A 17324-nucleotide genomic window follows, 5' to 3' on the forward strand; every position below is an offset into this window, starting at 1 on the left:
CAGCTGTTTATCATCTTTATGACTTTATTGCTTTTCCCCGAGTTTCCCCCAACTTGATTTTATTACATTGTCATCAAATGATGACTTCTTTCATCTGTTCTCGGCACTCCATCCTCTTCGCCGCGCTCTGAAAATAGCGACCAGATCGCCAGCGTTCGACTTTGGCTCGGTGTCGCCATCTCGCCTGTTGCGTAACCCGCCATCATCCTGTCCCGACTTGTATTCATTTATTTATTTTCCCCGCTCCCAAACTTCCAACCTCTGAAAAGAGATATTAACTTAACTTTGGGTTTTTGTCGACGCTCATCGTCTAAAAGTCGCCACGCCAATAAACCGAATTACACATTTTCCAGCTACACCCTGTCGTTTGACTTTGGTTTGGAATTAGTGAGCCCTTGCTTTAAATCATTAATGATACGTGAATAAAGTAAACATAGGGTGGAAAAATGTGGCTAATGACAATGTCATCAAGGCATTTTTATGTTGGGGAACACCTAATAGTCTCAAAAAGTTTAAAACAATAACTAACACTACGTTTCTGTCACAGGTTTAAGAAAGTTACTGTATTATTTGGGTCCAAAATACATGACGATGTGCACATATACTGTTAAAAGTCACATTAATAGCGGGAAATGGACTTATTATTACTGTAATTTATCTAAAAGCCAGTTTATTTGTCAAATTTTACAAACTCATGAGCTCAAAACAACGTTTAATGATGAAATACAAATACTAGTATTTGTATTTCATCATTAAACGCTGTTTTCGGCTGGATTTGACCGAATTTGAGAGCATTTTGAGCCGTTGGGCGAATGGACGTATATAGACGTTTTTTTGCCTCCATCGCAACATCATCGCAACATTTTACCGAGGAATTCACTTCCCTGGGCTCGGTTCTAATGTCCAAAGAGCTCCAGTATTTATATTTAATCATTAAATGCTGTTTTAGGATGGATTTGACCCGATTGCTGTCATTTTACGGCTCGGTTCTGTTACATCTGCCCGCTTAAGAGTGCTTATTCCCGGTCTGCCATTGACGGTAGACTAATAAATTGAGAGTGATGAGCGGCAAAGGGAAATGAATCATTGATTTTTACTATAATTTGGACAACGCCGCCGGCGGGCCGGATTAAAAATCCTAACGGGCCATAAATGGCCCGCGGGCCGAGGTTGAAAAACGTGTACACACACGATCCGGGGGTGGGGCTAGCGCGCAAATCCCGTTTCGGCGAAACCTCCGTCGGCGAAACGTCTTCAGGCGAATCATCCGGTCACGGAATTTCCCGTTTTACGAGTTGATTGCATAGTACATTATCGTCTAGTAGAGTTTATACGTGTATATATATACACAGATGTTTTCCCTTTGCATTTGACTTATAATGTGCTTTAAAGTCCAAATATTCCAGTGCATTTGATACAAAAACCTGGCATTTGTGGAATGAACCAAACGGAATCATAACAAATATGGCTCACCTTCGCCATATGTGTGCGTAAAAAAGTTCCTTCGGCACATGCGTGTGTGCGTGAATGGAAAAGTTTGTAGTATTTCCTTTATTGAGAAGCCTTACACAAAGTCGCAAAGTGAGTATTTGTTCCCCGAGGCATTGCACGAATGGCGCTTGGAATGAAAATAAATCAGAGCCAGTCTGGGACCGTAATGTTGACATGACTTATTGAGCGGTCTGCCACCATTTGACTCTTCGGCCTTCCTCCCTGCCAAAACAACAGCGCCGCCCCGGGAAGTCCCAAATAAGGGCAGGCCACTGGAACCCCACCGGAGCCGCTCCTTATGTGGTCATGACCTTATAAGGCGCTTTCCGGCAGCTGCGCAGCCCGGCGGCGGCGGCGGCGCGCGTGGGAAATCCGATCGAGGAGCCCAGAGACGCTTTAACCGCCGTCTTTCCAGCTTTCGGAAAAGAAAAGACAAATGTGGACGTCGTCTTTTTTTGGACGGCGCTTGAATTTGGAGCCTCTTCCTTCCCCTCCCGCTCGGCGTCATGTGTCCTCCAGCGCGCTGACTAAATATGGGCTTCCTCCCTCCCAAATATGGACATGTACGTCACGGGGAGAGGGTTTAAAAGCCACGGGAAACCTTTGCGCGCACAGACGAGCCCTGAGCAGACACACACACGGAGACGCACAGAAAAGACACACTCACGACTCCCTCACATCGCAACCAAATGTCCAAAAAGTCAAGCAAGTCCATCCAACACCCGCCTGGAAAAGTTCGAAGTATTGTTGTTTATTATTCCCCCCCAAACGACAAGCCCTTCCTTTATTCATTTTTTTCTACAAATGAGTAAAAAGGACACTTTGGATTTTTTCTAAGAAACAAAAAAAGAAAGAAAGAGAAAAGCCAAGCCAGCAACGGATCTTTTTTTTACTCGTCGCCGAGAGAAGGGAAAGCGACGGACGAGCCGCGAGGAGGGACGCTGAAAGCGAGAGAGAGAGAGAGAGGAGAGAGAAGCATCGTCTCGGGCTTGTCATCTCCGCACGCCGGGCTCCGGGCTTCTGGGCTCCGGGCTCCGGGATCCAGGATCCAGACTCCAGGATTCGTGCTCCAAAGCGTCAGAAAAAGGATGGCCGCGGCCAAGACCGAGATGCTCCTCCCGGCGTTGCAGATCTCCGAGCCTCTCAACTTCCCCCACTCCCCCATGGATAACTACCCCAAGCTGGAGGAGGTGATGATGCTGAGCTCGGCGGGGACCCCCTTCCTCGCAGCCTCCGCGCCCGAAGCCGCCGGCTTCGCCTCCGGCGAACCGGGGGAGCCCTACGACCACCTGACCGGGGGTAAGAAGGCTGCTTCTTTCACTTGACTTGACCTTATCCGTACCTCCGTCTCTTCTCGCTATTTCGATCACTCTGGCCAAACAAAAAGTCCTAAAACCGATTTTTTCTTTTGAATGCCGGCTTAAGTCTGTCTAAGAAGTGATTGGCTTGGATCGTTGCTTCCTTCAACTTGCCCTATGAAATGGCATTCCTAAAACCAGCCGAGCGACGGTTCCCGTCGTCGGTGAGCCTCGGGCTGAGACCGGCTACGGGAAAATGCGCTTTCGCGTCCGCCGGCGTCTTTGCGCGTCGGGCCGTCATTTGACAACAATACACGCGAGGGGGAAATGTTAAAGAGAGGTGGAATGGGTTTGCGGACTCCGAGTAACCCTGTGTCTTCCAACCTCTGGCAGATACGCTCCCCGAGATCTCTTTCAACTGCGAGAAAGCGGTCGGGGATCAGACGTACCCCACGCCTCGCCTGCCCCCCATCTCCTACACGGGTCACTTCACTCTGGAACCCGCCACGGCCTGCAGCAACAGCCTTTGGGTGGAGCCTATTCTGGGCGTGTTCACCAGTCTGATGGGCAACCTTCCGGCCACGTCCCTCTCTTCCGGCGGCAACTCTCAGAACGCCTCGTCCTCGTCGGTCGCCACGTCTTCCTCTTCGTCCTCGTCCCCCTCGTCTACCTCCTCTTCGTCGCACAGCACCAGCCTCACGTCCTCGGTTCACCACCACCACCACCAGCAGCACCACCAGCACCAGCACAAAGAGCCCAACCCCATTTACTCGGCCGCCCCAACCTACCCCAACCCCAACTCGGACGTCTTTCCCGAGCAAGGCCAAGCCTTCGCCGCTCCGGGCGGGGGGGTGTCGCACTACCCTCCGCCCGCCTACCCCAACGGCAAAAGCTGCGGCGCCAGCTTCCCGGTACCCATGATCCCCGACTACCTGTTCCCTCAGCAGCAGGGCGAGATCAGCCTGGTGGCCCCGGACCAGAAACCCTTCCACAACCCGTCCAGCCAGCCCTCCCTGACCCCCCTGTCCACCATCAAGGCCTTCGCCACGCAGACGGGCTCGCAAGAACTGAAGGGCGTCTACCAATCGCAGCTGATCAAGCCCAGCCGCATGCGCAAGTACCCCAGCCGTCCCAGCAAGACCCCGCCTCACGAGAGACCCTACGCCTGCCCGGTGGAGACGTGCGACCGGCGCTTCTCGCGCTCGGACGAGCTGACGCGCCACATCCGCATCCACACGGGGCAGAAGCCCTTCCAGTGCCGCATCTGCATGCGCAACTTCAGCCGTAGCGACCACCTGACCACGCACATCCGCACGCACACGGGGGAGAAACCCTTCGCCTGCGACATCTGCGGACGCAAGTTCGCCCGCAGCGACGAGCGGAAGAGGCACACCAAGATCCACCTGCGGCAGAAGGACAAGAAAGCGGAGAAAGCTCCGGGCGGGGCGGCGCCGACCTCGGCCCCGGTCCAGATCCCCACCTCGGCGGCCTCGCCCGCCTCCAGCTACCCCTCGCCCATGACCCCGTACCCGTCTCCCGTGTCTTCCTACCCGTCCCCCGTTACCTCCTGCTACTCGTCCCCGGCCCACGCCTCCTACCCGTCCCCGTCCATCGCCACCACCTACCCTTCGGTGTCCATGTCGGGCGCCTTCCAGTCCCAGGTGACGTCCCCGTTCCATTCCTCGGTGGCCTCCAACCTGTACAGCTCCCCGGTGCCGACCCCGCTGGCGGACCTCCAGAGCACCCTTTCCCCGAGGACGGTCGAGATCTGCTAAGACTCCTTCATTTCAAGACCGGTCCGATCCTCCATTTCCAGGGACGTGCGTCCAAAAACCGGCGACCCTTCCGAAATAAAACAAAAAAAAAGGCGCTTTCCGACTGTGCAGTTTTGGCGCCATCCTGACAATTTTATCCAGGATAGAAAAAAGGACACATTTCAGGGAGCGAGCAAGGTTTTTCCCTTCATCCCTGACAAAAAAAAATGAAGCACTTCAAATGCACAACGGGCTGAAGAGAAACTATGGGATACTTTATCAGGTACACGCAACCCGAAAGAGCTAAAAAAAAAAAATTGAAGATCGCCATCAGCTCCAGTGCGTCCGCTCCAAAAAGACATTGACTGATATACATAAGCTACCCAATATGTATATTGTACACGTGCCATGTTTTTGTTCTTCTCATTCTTCGATATCATAGACGTGAACAACGATTTGCATTGTATTATTTTTGACGTGAGCAGGGCCACATTTTCCACATCTTTCCTCTATGACGTAGTGATGCTGCCGTGATACGTTTGGAAAAAAAGACAAAAAACAAACAAAAAAGAAGCACTTGCGTATTCAAGCATGAGTAGGAATACTGTTAATTTCTGTTTGTAAATATCATCCAGCGGTACTCTCTTTCTCCACATATCTTCGAGGGAAGATAAAAAAAAATGTGAGAGGAGCGTACCCATCCTCCCCCCACAGGAAAAAAAAAGGACAAACGCTCCCGTTATTTGGTGCCTTTTTTTGCGAAGCCTTGCTGATGTCGCGAATCGGCCGCGTACGCCAGAGACCGTGCGCTGCGTCCCGCCTTAAGAGGGAATATTTTTGTTACGGAATGTAAGTCACACTCGAAGGGAAGACGGAAAAAGACGAGGGAACTGCTTCATTTCATTCGAATGTAAGCAACAAAAACAGGAAAAAAAAAGAGAGAGAGAAGATTCAAAGTCTATTTTTCTAAAAATGTACATATCCACACGTTAAAGAGGCGGAAAGTCGGCGTTACCTACTGAGTAGGCTTGGGATTCTTTTGTATGTTGGATACATGCAGTTGATTATTTTGTGCTTTTTCTTTCTTTCTTTCTTTTGTATTTGTGTTTGTCAGAACAAAGTGACTGTTCCAGGCTCCCCAACACAATGAATGCGCTTAACTGCCAATGGGATATTTGCTGTAAAAGATATCCGCCCAGAATTTAACTATAAATAAAAATGTGAATATATATATAGCTTCGTCTTTTGGGTGCGTTATTATAAACACCAGTCGATTTATATTCATTTGTTTAATAACATAGCAGGGTTTTTTTTTAGGCTTGAATCCAAGAACACACGAACATTTTATCGTCATTTATCGGACTTATTCTTATTATTAAAAAGTCCCTTTCATTTAAAATGCTGACATGGCATCACATGTTAGCATCTCAACTTACTGCACTATCATTTTTCCATCTGAGAATATTTTCTTACTATGAAGTCCAATTTTTTTTTATTTTTTGGGGGAGAATTTTCAAGATATTTATTGTTGTGATCAATTTCAAGCAAAACTAGATAGAATTCCATCCAGTATAAGAGGCAGGAAAAGTGTGAATGTAAGACGCTGATGGCAGTAAACGGAGAAATAATTAAGATAATTGGTCTCCTGGTCCCAAGATGATGCTCTAAATTGGGTCTGATGAGTTGTGTGTGTTTGTATCAGCATGTGTGTAGACGTTTGTGAGATGGAGATACACACTGGCTCTTGTCTGTTGTGAACGTACTAAATTTTGGACACGTGTTGAGTGTAGAAACTACTTTTTTTAATTATTCCATTCACTTCATTCTTCTCTACTGCTGAGTTAAAACCCGAAACAATGTTAATAACCATACAGAAGAATTTGTCCGACATTTTGACGGTAGGATTTTTCTCCACATTATTTAAAATTGTTCATAGTTTGACTATTTTAATAAGTTAAAAATGAAGTCAAGGAAATTTTGTTTCATTTTTTCCCCAGGTTTTTAAGACTAGCGTATTTTCCGGACTATAATAAGTAGCACTCTTTTCATTCTTTGACTGCAATGCGAATTGTAAGTTTTTCTTTTCCGCAATTGGTGATTTGAAACAAATCCCTAACTCAGATCTCGTCCTGGTTTTGTTCAAATCTAAATACAAAATTGCGGAACACAACTAGCTCCAGCTGCTTTTTTTTAAAGGCTCAAAGTTTTACCCGACCGATTTCCATTTCCTTTCTAGTATTTCTTCCAGACGATTCTGAACAAAAATATTTTAAAAACCCAAAAATATAGATTTAGCGTAGCGTCGTGGCATCGCACATGTACAAAAACATCAATATTTTAGCAGCGCCGCCTCGTAGAAGCTCACTGAAGTCTATTTTAACTTGCTAAACATAAAAGTGAAAAAGCATTCATAGCCAGATTGAAGTGTTCATTACACGCCAGCCTAAAATGCCCCAACGCGTGGTTCCCGTCTTTTGTTTATGGAATGATTTCCCCGCGCGCCCGCTGCTAAAGCGCCATTCTGCCGCTTTAGCAGCGTGCCACTCGGCGTGAAAACAACGGGCCGCCTTTCCTTTCAGCCTTTTTTTTTAAATATTTTTCCACGCAAAGAGACAAACGCCTTCCAGCCGGGGGGCTGATGTGTCACAGTCCATTAAGAGGACGGAGGGACGGACGGCTTCCGTGGCGCTCGGCCTGTGATTGGCGGTCCTTCCCCGACGTGGCCACCTCGCGCCCCGACGGGCTTCCGCATCAAGAGCCGTGCCTTTGTTCAAAAATGTATTTGTTCTCTTATTCTTTTTGGGGACTGGGGACATCGCCCCCCCCTCCCCTGAAAAAAAAAGGCAAAGTATAGCCGTCCCTCCCCTCCGCCGTCCCATCGCATCCCATCTCGGGGTAACGTGGCTTCTCCGGCTCCTGTTCTGTTCCAGCGCGAGATGCTAATGATCCCCCCTTCTGCATATTCTGATGCAAGGTCTGTCTCCACTTTTCCCTTTCATCCACATACAAATGTGCTCTTATTGCCTCTTGGCCCTCAGGCCTTTTAAGATGCCTTTTTGAAATATGCCGTTTGATAAGCACATCATTGGCCAAGTCCCCGCAGTGATTAGAGCTCGCTTTAATGTGAGCAAGTTGGAGCGCCGGCGAGGGGGCTGGCGGCCCCGGCGCACGGCGCCCGACGCCCATCCCTTCCCCTCTTCGACGCGTCTCGGGCCGTCGGGGAGCCGGCTTAACCCCGACCAGGGCCCTGATGATACCGTGGTACCGTTGACTTGGCAACTTGGTTTTTTTGTAAGTAGGGTCGCAACTTGAATTTCTTTTGTAACTAGAAACAAAATTTTCCAACTCCGTTGATTTACCAATGGAATTGCTTCCTGAGTTTTTCATAAGTAGGGGTGCAACTTGAATTATTTTTTTTATCCAGAAACAGAATTTTCCTGCTCCATTGACTGAGTTTTTTGTAAGTAGGGTCGCAACTTGAATTTCTTTTGCATCCAGAGGCGAAATGTTCCCACTTTGTTGATTTACCAATGGAATTCCTTCCTGAGGTGCCGTTGTAGATTGGGTTTTTCATAAGTAGGGTCACAACTTAAATTTCTTTTGTATCTAGAAACAAAATGTTGCCACTCCATTGACTTACCAACAGAATTCCTTCCTGAGTTTTTCGTAAGTAGGGTCGCAACTTGAATTTCTTTTGTATCTAGAAACAGAATTTTCCCATTCGAACGTTTTGTCATCTGAACAATATTGATATAAAGATCACTTCCTGATCAACTGCTCCTAAATCAACAGGAAATGACCAAAATGATCAAGCAATGACAAAAAACAACAAATGGGTGGTCATTGACGTCCAATCCGTACAAAGTGGGAGGGATGGCAGCTCCCAGATTAAAGGCATTGGGCGTCTACATGTGATAAACGCAGGGAAATTAAACAAAATGATGAAAAGAGCTTCTTTTTCTGTTCCCTGATTTTCAGACCTGTGCGTTGATTACGTGTGTATCGTTTTCAGGATACTTTGCACTTCCTTAATGCGTTGTTCTCGTAGTTTCTCGCCATCTGGGAATTATGAAGACAGTCATGTCGCACTCTGCTTCTCAAATCTTATACCTGTTGATCCTTTGGGGAGAAGTAGGTTATATTTAAATTGCCTTCTGTCACATTTCAGGTGGATTGCAACATTCAGCGCACGCCGTGTGCTCATCAGAACATATTCAAGTCGACGCCAAAAATACAGCCGGCCCAGATTTTCAGGAAAAATAACGGCAGACGAAAAAACTCTGGCATGACAGACAGACATCTTCACAGAAACTTCTGCAAAGGTGAATACAATTTCTAAAATACCATTCAATATCCCACTTAGCGCTTCCACGGGAAGTCGGAGGTTTTTTTTCACCTTTTTGAGTTGACTTGCTAAAAGTTAAAGCTGAAAGAAATTCTCATTAGTTGAAATTTCTCAACTCTCACCAAATGTAGCGTATTTTACAGACCATAAGTCGCACTTTTTTCATCGTTTGGCTTATTTTTTTCTCTCTGACAGCCCGTTTTGTTGTGTCTCTATTATTGTGACAGTTGCCTATTTAGCCCGTTGTGTTCTTTAGCACATTTCTTCTTAGTTTCTGATAAAATAATGCCACTTGTGCGACTTATTTATATCAAATTTTCTTCTTCATTGTGTTATATTTGGCTGTTGCGATTTATTATAATTAAAAAAAAAACTTTCATGTCTGCGCATAACTAAAACACTCTAAATCACAACTATCTCTATATATACGATTAATCTAGCTGGTTTATTAAGTGTCATAAAAAGATAAATATATAGTTTTAATTTATTTGGAAAAACACAAAATAAAATGACTAAAATAGAATAAAAATGAATATTTATTTCCCAATTCAAATCCTTTTAGTCTGGGTGCCTTTTAAATATTATTAACCATCTTCCTTTTTCTTCAAAATATCAACTCTTTGCTCCTTAAAGTACTCAATTTCTAATCTAATAAAACATTCGCCCTCCCCAAACTTCTGCGCCGATTTATACTTATCAAAATACGACTTATACGAATCAAAATGATATATAATCTGAATCTATCTGCAATTTTGAATCTATATACTATCGATACAGCTTGAATTGGCATCTGAACCAACAGATGCTCTACTTTCACACGGAGAAATGGAACCAGCAATCGAATTTTCACCAGCCACGGCGTTAAAATGTGTGACACGTTTGCATTTGCGTGTTGAAAACAAGACGCGAGATGCGCCTGGGATTCTTTTTGATATGATTTGAGGCAGACAAAAGAGGCGTTTGACACACGCGGCTCCCGCAAAGCAGCTACAGGTGTCCTGGCAACTTTAGCTGGAATTAATAAGCCGTGCTTATTTGAAGCACTCGACTTTGAACAGACAACAAAACATGGGCTGCTTAAGCACCTCCAAATGTGACACGCTTTCAACACGCCATCAAGTGCACTACAGCTTTACAAAAAAAGCACCTGGCTGCCTCTGAAATGCAAACAAGCCTCCCCGAGACTTTAGACGTGGAGGGTGGCAAGTGGGCTCAAGTTCTTTGCTTTTCTGCCTGGAAGTCGAGACGCACTCATTAGGTACCCTTGCCCATAATTGAGACATTTATTTCAAAAAATTAAATCAAAAACAAAGGGGGGGGAGTGTTTAAATTGGTGGAAAACCTGATTCAGTTGCAAAAGCAAGCCTATAATAGCGCAAGGGTGTCAAAGGGTTAGTTGATTTTAGCTTTTTTTTAAATGTATTTTTAGATTTTCCAAAATGATTTTTGAACTAAAAACGCAGAAAAAAATGGATTAAAAAATGACAATTATTGATTTAAAAGGGGGAAAATCAGGACATTTAATATACATCTATACTCTTCATTTGAATTTGATCCTAAAACAGAAAGTCGGGACTCATGATTTACTTTCTCGAGCCGCACAAAATGATGTGGCGGGCCAGATTTGGCCCCCGGGCCGCCACTTTGACTCCTGTGGTTTAGAGCAAGGGTGTCAAACTCGGGTTGGTTCGCAGGGCGCATTAACGTCAACTCCATTTCATGTGGGCCGGACCATTTTAGATATAATATTTTTTTTAAATCGGATTAAAAGAACTGGATCAAAAACCCTAAATCTTCAGGTTTTTTTATAGATCTATTTGAGCTTTTTTTTCCTTAGTAGGGGAAAACGTATTTTTTAAAGTTATGTTTAATATTAAAGTGAAAAACTGAAAATATTTTTAGATATTTATTTTTAGATGAAGTAGTTCATAACATTTGTTTATTCAACTTAAAATTCATGTTAAAGGCAGTTCTGGGGTCGTGGGTTCGATCCCAAGTCGGTCCTCCCTGTGTTGAGTTTGCATGTGTGGGTTTTCTCTGGGCGCTCCAGTTTCCTCCCACATCCCCAAACAAAGCCAGCTGGTTGAACCATGTAAATTGCCTCACCCTAGCTATGATTGGTTGTCTTTTCTCTCCTCGGGCCCTGTGATTGGCTGGCCACCAAATCTGGGTGTCCCCTGCCTGGTGCCCGTAGTTAGCTCCAGCACCCCTTGCGACTCTTATGAGATAAGCCGTTCATATCACGGGCTTCTCTATTTATTCAAATAGGTGAATAATGTACATTTTAATTCTAACAGCATGTTTATTAAACCTGGCATCAGAAACTTTACCAATGGGTGGAATTTTAAAAAAATGTTTGAAATGACACGTTGCTCAAAGAATCCAAATATGCCAATCCATTGAGTTTTGTGTGAAAATCGTGTGGTTTACTGTGGAATGAATGGCTGAAAATTGACTTTGGCTCATACAAAAGCAAAGCAAAACACTAAAATGCTATATCATTAGCAAATGATCCCATAAAAAGAAAAATACCCACCGCGGGTTTTCCCCTCACACTTGTAAAAACTGGGAGTAAAGTAGTTGCAGTGGCCCTAGTGTGTGTCAATGTGTGTGTGTGTGTCAATGTGTGTGTGTGTGTGTGTGTGTGTGTGTGTGTGCATAGCCGCCAGCTTTTGGGACCATAAGCTGAATCATATTTAGATATTTTTGCAGAGTTGTTAGTGCTACTGCTTCCACTGGTCGTCAAAATTCAAATTAATACCGATAATAATTGAATTACACCTATCATTTATTCTCCATGTGCCTCATAAAAAAGAAATCTAATGAAAAAAATGGTTGCAAAGGCTATGGCACTAGAAATAGCTTTCATTTAATTGGAGAAACATAATGAAAAAAGTCATCTGTGCAAGACAAGAGCTTGCTAATCAAACATGTTTTCAATACATACCGTACATTACGTACTATAGGAATGTTTTTTTTAAACCGTGCATGTATGTACAAATAATACACAGTTCCCCGCACTTTAAAATCCACTTTACAACCCGAATAATCTCTAACCTGCATCGGCGCGAAATGTAATCTGCCATGAAAAAGAAGTCACGCAGCCGTAAAGCAAACAGAAACTGGCAAATTCTGGGCCAAAGATAACAGAATGGGGACGAGCGATTTAGCATGAATAATACTTTATGTCACTCTTTCATACTTTTGGATTTCCACGACAAAGTGCGCCACGTGCCGCGCTTGCGCTCTCACAATAGCCACGCTCTTAATCCGGCTGCTTTGCCTCATTAAAAGATGGCGGCGCAGAAAACGACGGGAAAATCCCGACGCTGAGCGCATCGTTTTTTTGCGAAACAGGTGCGTTTGGGCGATGTATGTCGCACGTGCCAATACGCCGCGGCCATATGGCGCGTTAGCGGTCTCGAGGGTGACGGGAGGCCCACCGGAGAGCGCCAAGGAGGAGGCAAACTGTAAATGGATATTATCATCTGGCTAGGTTTCCTCTTCCGCCTCTTCGCTACAGATGTCCTCCATCTTGTTTCTATATTGGTAAGCACAGTGATGAGGTGGAACTAATGGCTACTTTCACGCTGGCTGAGAAGAAGAAGAAGAACTCCCAGTTAAGCGCCGCTCTTGTCCTTTTTAGCACATGGAAGCGTTCAGAGATGGCGTACCGTTGCGCTTGACTTTGATTTCTTTAATAATGGGACAATACATATTTGAATTGGATGGAATGAAATGCTTTTATTGTCATTATTCAAGAATAGAGATTTAAAGATTCCCCACACAATTACAACAACAAACAAACATAATCAATAAATAATAACAATCAATGAATAAATGAGTAGTCATCACAACAACAACAACAAACAAACATAATCAATAAATAATAACAATCAATGAATAAATGAGTAGTCACCACAACAACAACAAAATGAACAGATAAATTTTTATAATAATAAATAACCCATAAATAAGTCGTCAACATAGATAAGTAGTCAGCATGAAGACTTTTCATTCATTCATTTTCTGAACCGCTTTGTCTTCATTAGGGTCGCGGGGGGTGCTGGAGCCTATCCCAGTCAGCTGACTTCAGGCCTGAGGTGGTTGGAAACGGACCGGTCGCCAGCCAATCGCAGGGCACGAATAGACGACAACCATTCACATTCATACCTAGGGGGAATTCACAGAGTTCAACCAGCTACCCAGTTAGCATGTTTTTGCAATGTGGGAAGAGACCGGAGTACCCGGAGAAAACCCACACAGGCCCGGGGACAACATGCAAACTCCACACAGGTGGACCGACCTGGATTTGAACCCAGGACCGTGAGGCAGACGAGCTAACCACTCATCCGCCAAGCCACCCCAGCATGAATAAATGGTCACATAAATAAAGTGACTAAAGTAGTAGTTAGCAGCCTATGGAGTTTTTAGTACATACAGTACAAGATATGTCTTGATTAGATAGAATTGAGTATGGTGACTGTTCATTGGCTGAACAGAACTCGTTGAAATTCAGAGCAGAACGAGATTTTTTTTTTCTTCGTCCTGTCAAATATTGCGGAATGATTCCCCGACCCTCGGGTCCATCATTTCTGTATCGCCGTACCAGGAAATCATTGTTATGATGAGCCAAACGTTATCACGTGAAGGTTCCCACCCCCATTCTAATGGACGCTATGTGAAACTACCATTAATGGTGTTACATTACATTAGAGTACATGTAGTTGGTGTTATTTTTTCCGATTGTTATATAACTCTAAATTGCACTTGCACTTAAGTGTAATTCACACATTGAAGCTAGACATACACACATATACAGACACATACCCTCACACATACTGAATACTCACACCCGCGCTTTGTTCCACACACGGCCTCAGGATGTGAGGGGGTGTCTTGGTGTGTGTGTGTGTGTATATGTGTGTGTGTGTGTGTGTGTGTATATGCTTTACACATTTAGCACAGCACACCGCTGCTTCACAGAGTCCTGCATCGTGAGTAATGACCCAGACTCTTTGCTGGTGTTCTATGCGCAAAAAGACAGAAAAGAAAAGGAACTGCTTGTCTTTTGTTTTCTCTCCACAGCTGATAAATGAAGAATTTAGCTCAGGGAATTGAGTTAAGACCGCTCTTGTCTTCTTAATGTAGCGAAACATCTCCGGATATTCTTAGTTCCCCAACACCCGGTAGTATGGGGAGACTTTTTTTCAACCTAGTGGACCTAGTATCACGCTCCGCGATTGGTTAGCGAACAATTCAGGGTGGTTGGGATAGGCTTTGGCACCCCGCCAACCTTGTGAAGATAAGCAGCAGGAAGTTGAACGAATGTGCAACATTAAACTAAGTATCGGCAAAGTGGAATGAGCCGGGCCGATAAACCCGTCCCGCGGTGACACACTCCAGTCAGAATCCAAAATCCCCAGAGTGCATTGCGTGTAGCAGACCCTATCCACATGTTAGAACAATGTGCGCGCAGGAATGCCCGCAAGTGCACGATTTGAACGCGGGCCCGGCCGGCGTGTTTCGGCAGTCGTCGGAGGGGGAGCTGAAACCGGAGAGCCCGCCGCTCAGCCGCCCTGCCTTCTCGCTTTCCCACCGCCCCACCGCCCCGTCGCCCCGTCGCCCCGTCGGCCCGTCGGCCCGCAGCCTTCATGTGATCCCTTCCCCAGAAGCCAAGCAGCAGAGGAAATGTCAGTCTGCTGCCGTGGAGCCAAAAAAAAGCCTCCATGCCCAAAGAAGGAGCTTCCTGTCTTGACAAGGTTCTTCCTGCGGCCTATGTAAGGACTTTCCTTCCTCCTGTTGCTCTCCCCGTGTCTTTCTCATTTGTCTGCATTTTTGGCCAGAGGCCCGACTGCAATCATTTTCCTTTCCGCGACTTCCTCGGAGGTGTACTTTGCGCACATTTGAACACTTTACTGCATTGGCTTTTATTTGCCATCCGAGTATCCGTCACTCCCACCATGTTGGCTTTCTTTTCTTTTTTTTTGCCCTGGGATCCACGTTTCCTTCATTCCGCCCGTCGACGGAACAATGACATCCTTTGTTGTGTATTCATTCATTTTCTGAACCGCTTTATGCTCATGGGGGGTGCTGGAGCCTATCCCAGCTGACTTTGGGTACAAATTGGTGGCCGGCCAATCATAGCTAGGAGCAATTCTGAGTGTCCAACCAGCCTAGCGTGCATTTTTTTGAAATGTGGGAGGAAACCAGAGTACCCGGAGAAAACCCACTCAGGGGTCGCTAACCCGCAGGGCATGAGGAAACAACACACAACAAATCACCAATCATAGCCAGAGTTAGGCAATTTAGATCATTCAACCAGCTAGCCTAGCATGCATGTTTTGGGGATGTGGGAGGAAACCGGAGTACCCATAGAAAACCCACGCAGAGGTCTCTAACCCTAACCCGCAGGGCACGAGCAGACCACAGACAACCAACCATAGCTAGAGTTAGGCAATTTAGAGCGTTCAACCAGCTAGCCTAGCATGCGTGTTTTGGGGATGTGGGAGGAAACCGCAGTACCCGGAGAAAACCCACGCAGGCCCGGGGAGAACATGCAAACTCCACTGTTGTGGACCCACCTGGATTTGAAGCCAGGGCCCCAGAACTGTGAGGCCGATGCCAGTTTAAATGTCAACAATGTAAGAATTTTACAGGCATTTAACTCCACCTTTGGATTCTAGATCTATCGATGGCTTGAGCTGTTTTGCTGGAAGGTGCATCCCTCTTTGATATCCCCACTGGGTTTTTTGCTCACACCATTGTAAATAACAACTAAACCGCCGTCCGCCTCTGTTTTATCGCTACAAAGGAGAAAACGGAGCAGGGGGGGAGCTTTCAAACCTTGATATTGTCCCCCAGTCAGTCACATCCTTTGTCATAACTCCAAGTTTAAGACGGTCGTGTGAAAGTGTGGATACTTGTACTCTATCACACAGAGACAAATCCCTGTCTGCCACCAAAGTCGGCGCGGTTCACTATTTATCTTACAGCTGTATTTAGCCCCGAGTGGTGCATTTCATCTGTGCCACTCCGTCGGATTCAGGCGTGGGAGTGGGAGGAGTGGGAGTGGGAGTGGGAGTGGGAGTGGGAGTCGGAGTCGGAGCGGGGGAGGCGGTCGGGGGTCTCTTGCCGTACATGTGTCTGTCGCAAAGCACACATGCCTGCTGCTACTGTAACATTATCTGATTGATGACAAAGAATAGCAAAGAGTTTTGCCGCTCCGAGCAGGTACATTAGCTCACATAATAGTTTTATTCATATGGCGTGCAGACTGTTGAATACAAGCTGGAAATATTAGTGGCATTGTGCCCGCATGGGCCAATGAATAGACCCGGGAAAGATAGAGTAGCTGCGTTGGCGCAAAGTAACCAAGTACAAACGTTCAAAATGGACAGTTTTACAATTGCGAGGAGGTCGATGTCGGATATTTTATTATTTATTTTTTTAAAGTAGATCACTTGTTGTCGTGTCGGTTAAAATGGTCAGTATGAGTGAAGAGTAGTACAAATGTTGAAATGGAGGTTTTTACAATTGCATGGGATTTGTAGACTGTAGGAAATGTTATTTTTATTTTTATTTTTTTAAATTACATCACTAGTAGTGATTCTTGATTTATCGGACATGACCAAAAAGCATGTATTTCTGGTTTAATGATAAAGTTATCACTATAATAAATCAATTCAAGGTTTAATGCATTGGGATATACAATGACACTGTACATATTGAATTTTCTATAAAAGCTTAGTAAATGTGCTTAAGTCATTTTATCATATGTATAAATTGTTTAAGATGATGGCTTTGCAGTATTATTGCGTAGTAAACCATCATGTTGTGAAACTAACGTATTGTGCACCTCTGTTGCTTCCGTAGTTCACTCTGCGCATGTGCAAAACAGGTATCGCAGGTGTGACGGATTACTGTAGAAGTAAACAAACCGAATGAAAGATCTACATGCAAACGTACCTCCAAAATGTATTTTTCGGTTCAAATTAGCTTCTCGTCACTTACACAGCACTATGAAAGTGATTTTTTAAAACAATTTTGTGCGGATGCATGTTTTTGTTGCTCCAAGTGATCAAAACAGCAACGGCGTCGAAGCAGTAAGTATTTCTTTTTCTCTTCCGATCTTGAATGATTTGTCCACCTTAATTGCTCCAAGAACGTTTTTTTGTGCAAACGATCTTTCATTCTCTGCCGTGGATTTGCGACAGGAGACTTTAGGAATGTCTCGATTTTTTTTCTCCAACTCTGCAAAGAAATCCCTGCACGCGCACAAGGCAAAAAAAAAAGTCTCCAAGCGCGTGCACGCCTGCTCTCCGACGGCCGCCTGTCTCGGAGCGAGCGCGTCCATGATGTGCTGTAATTGTCAGCCTCTTCAGACGCACTTCAAAGGGAGCGTAAGGCGTCCACGGACGCAATTAACAAGATCAA

General features: G+C 45.3%; 2 protein-coding genes across 6 annotated transcripts in view; both read left to right on the forward strand.

Moving 5' to 3' along the window:
• The window catches only part of LOC144082532 (alpha-1A adrenergic receptor-like), a 121507-nt gene that overhangs the window by 66149 nt on the left and 38034 nt on the right, over window positions 1-17324 (forward strand). For 4 of the 5 annotated variants that reach the window (XM_077609758.1, XM_077609759.1, XM_077609757.1 and 1 more), the window contains exon 4: window positions 8712-8865. The gene's annotated coding sequence lies outside the window, so the exon portion shown is untranslated. Of the gene's footprint in view, window positions 1-8711; window positions 8866-16787; window positions 16994-17324 lie in introns of those variants that run through there. The other variant, XM_077609760.1, reaches the window with a different exon arrangement.
• egr1 (early growth response 1) lies at window positions 1761-5778 on the forward strand. The gene is made up of 2 exons (XM_077610025.1): window positions 1761-2790; window positions 3183-5778. Exons 1-2 carry the CDS (start codon window positions 2580-2582, stop codon window positions 4562-4564), a joined length of 1593 nt encoding a protein of 530 aa, XP_077466151.1. The 5' UTR covers window positions 1761-2579; the 3' UTR covers window positions 4565-5778.

The sequence above is a fragment of the Stigmatopora argus genome, chromosome 9 (assembly GCF_051989625.1).
Source record: "Stigmatopora argus isolate UIUO_Sarg chromosome 9, RoL_Sarg_1.0, whole genome shotgun sequence".
Taxonomy (NCBI): Eukaryota; Metazoa; Chordata; class Actinopteri; order Syngnathiformes; family Syngnathidae; genus Stigmatopora; species Stigmatopora argus.

Excerpts from the sequence above, each read along its gene's own strand:
- egr1 (XM_077610025.1), top strand. The coding sequence starts at position 2,580 with ATGGCCGCGGCCAAGACCGAGATGCTCCTCCCGGCGTTGCAGATCTCC. Across the intron at positions 2,791-3,182 it reads CTACGACCACCTGACCGGGG|ATACGCTCCCCGAGATCTCT; the intron begins GTAAGAAGGCTG and ends AACCTCTGGCAG.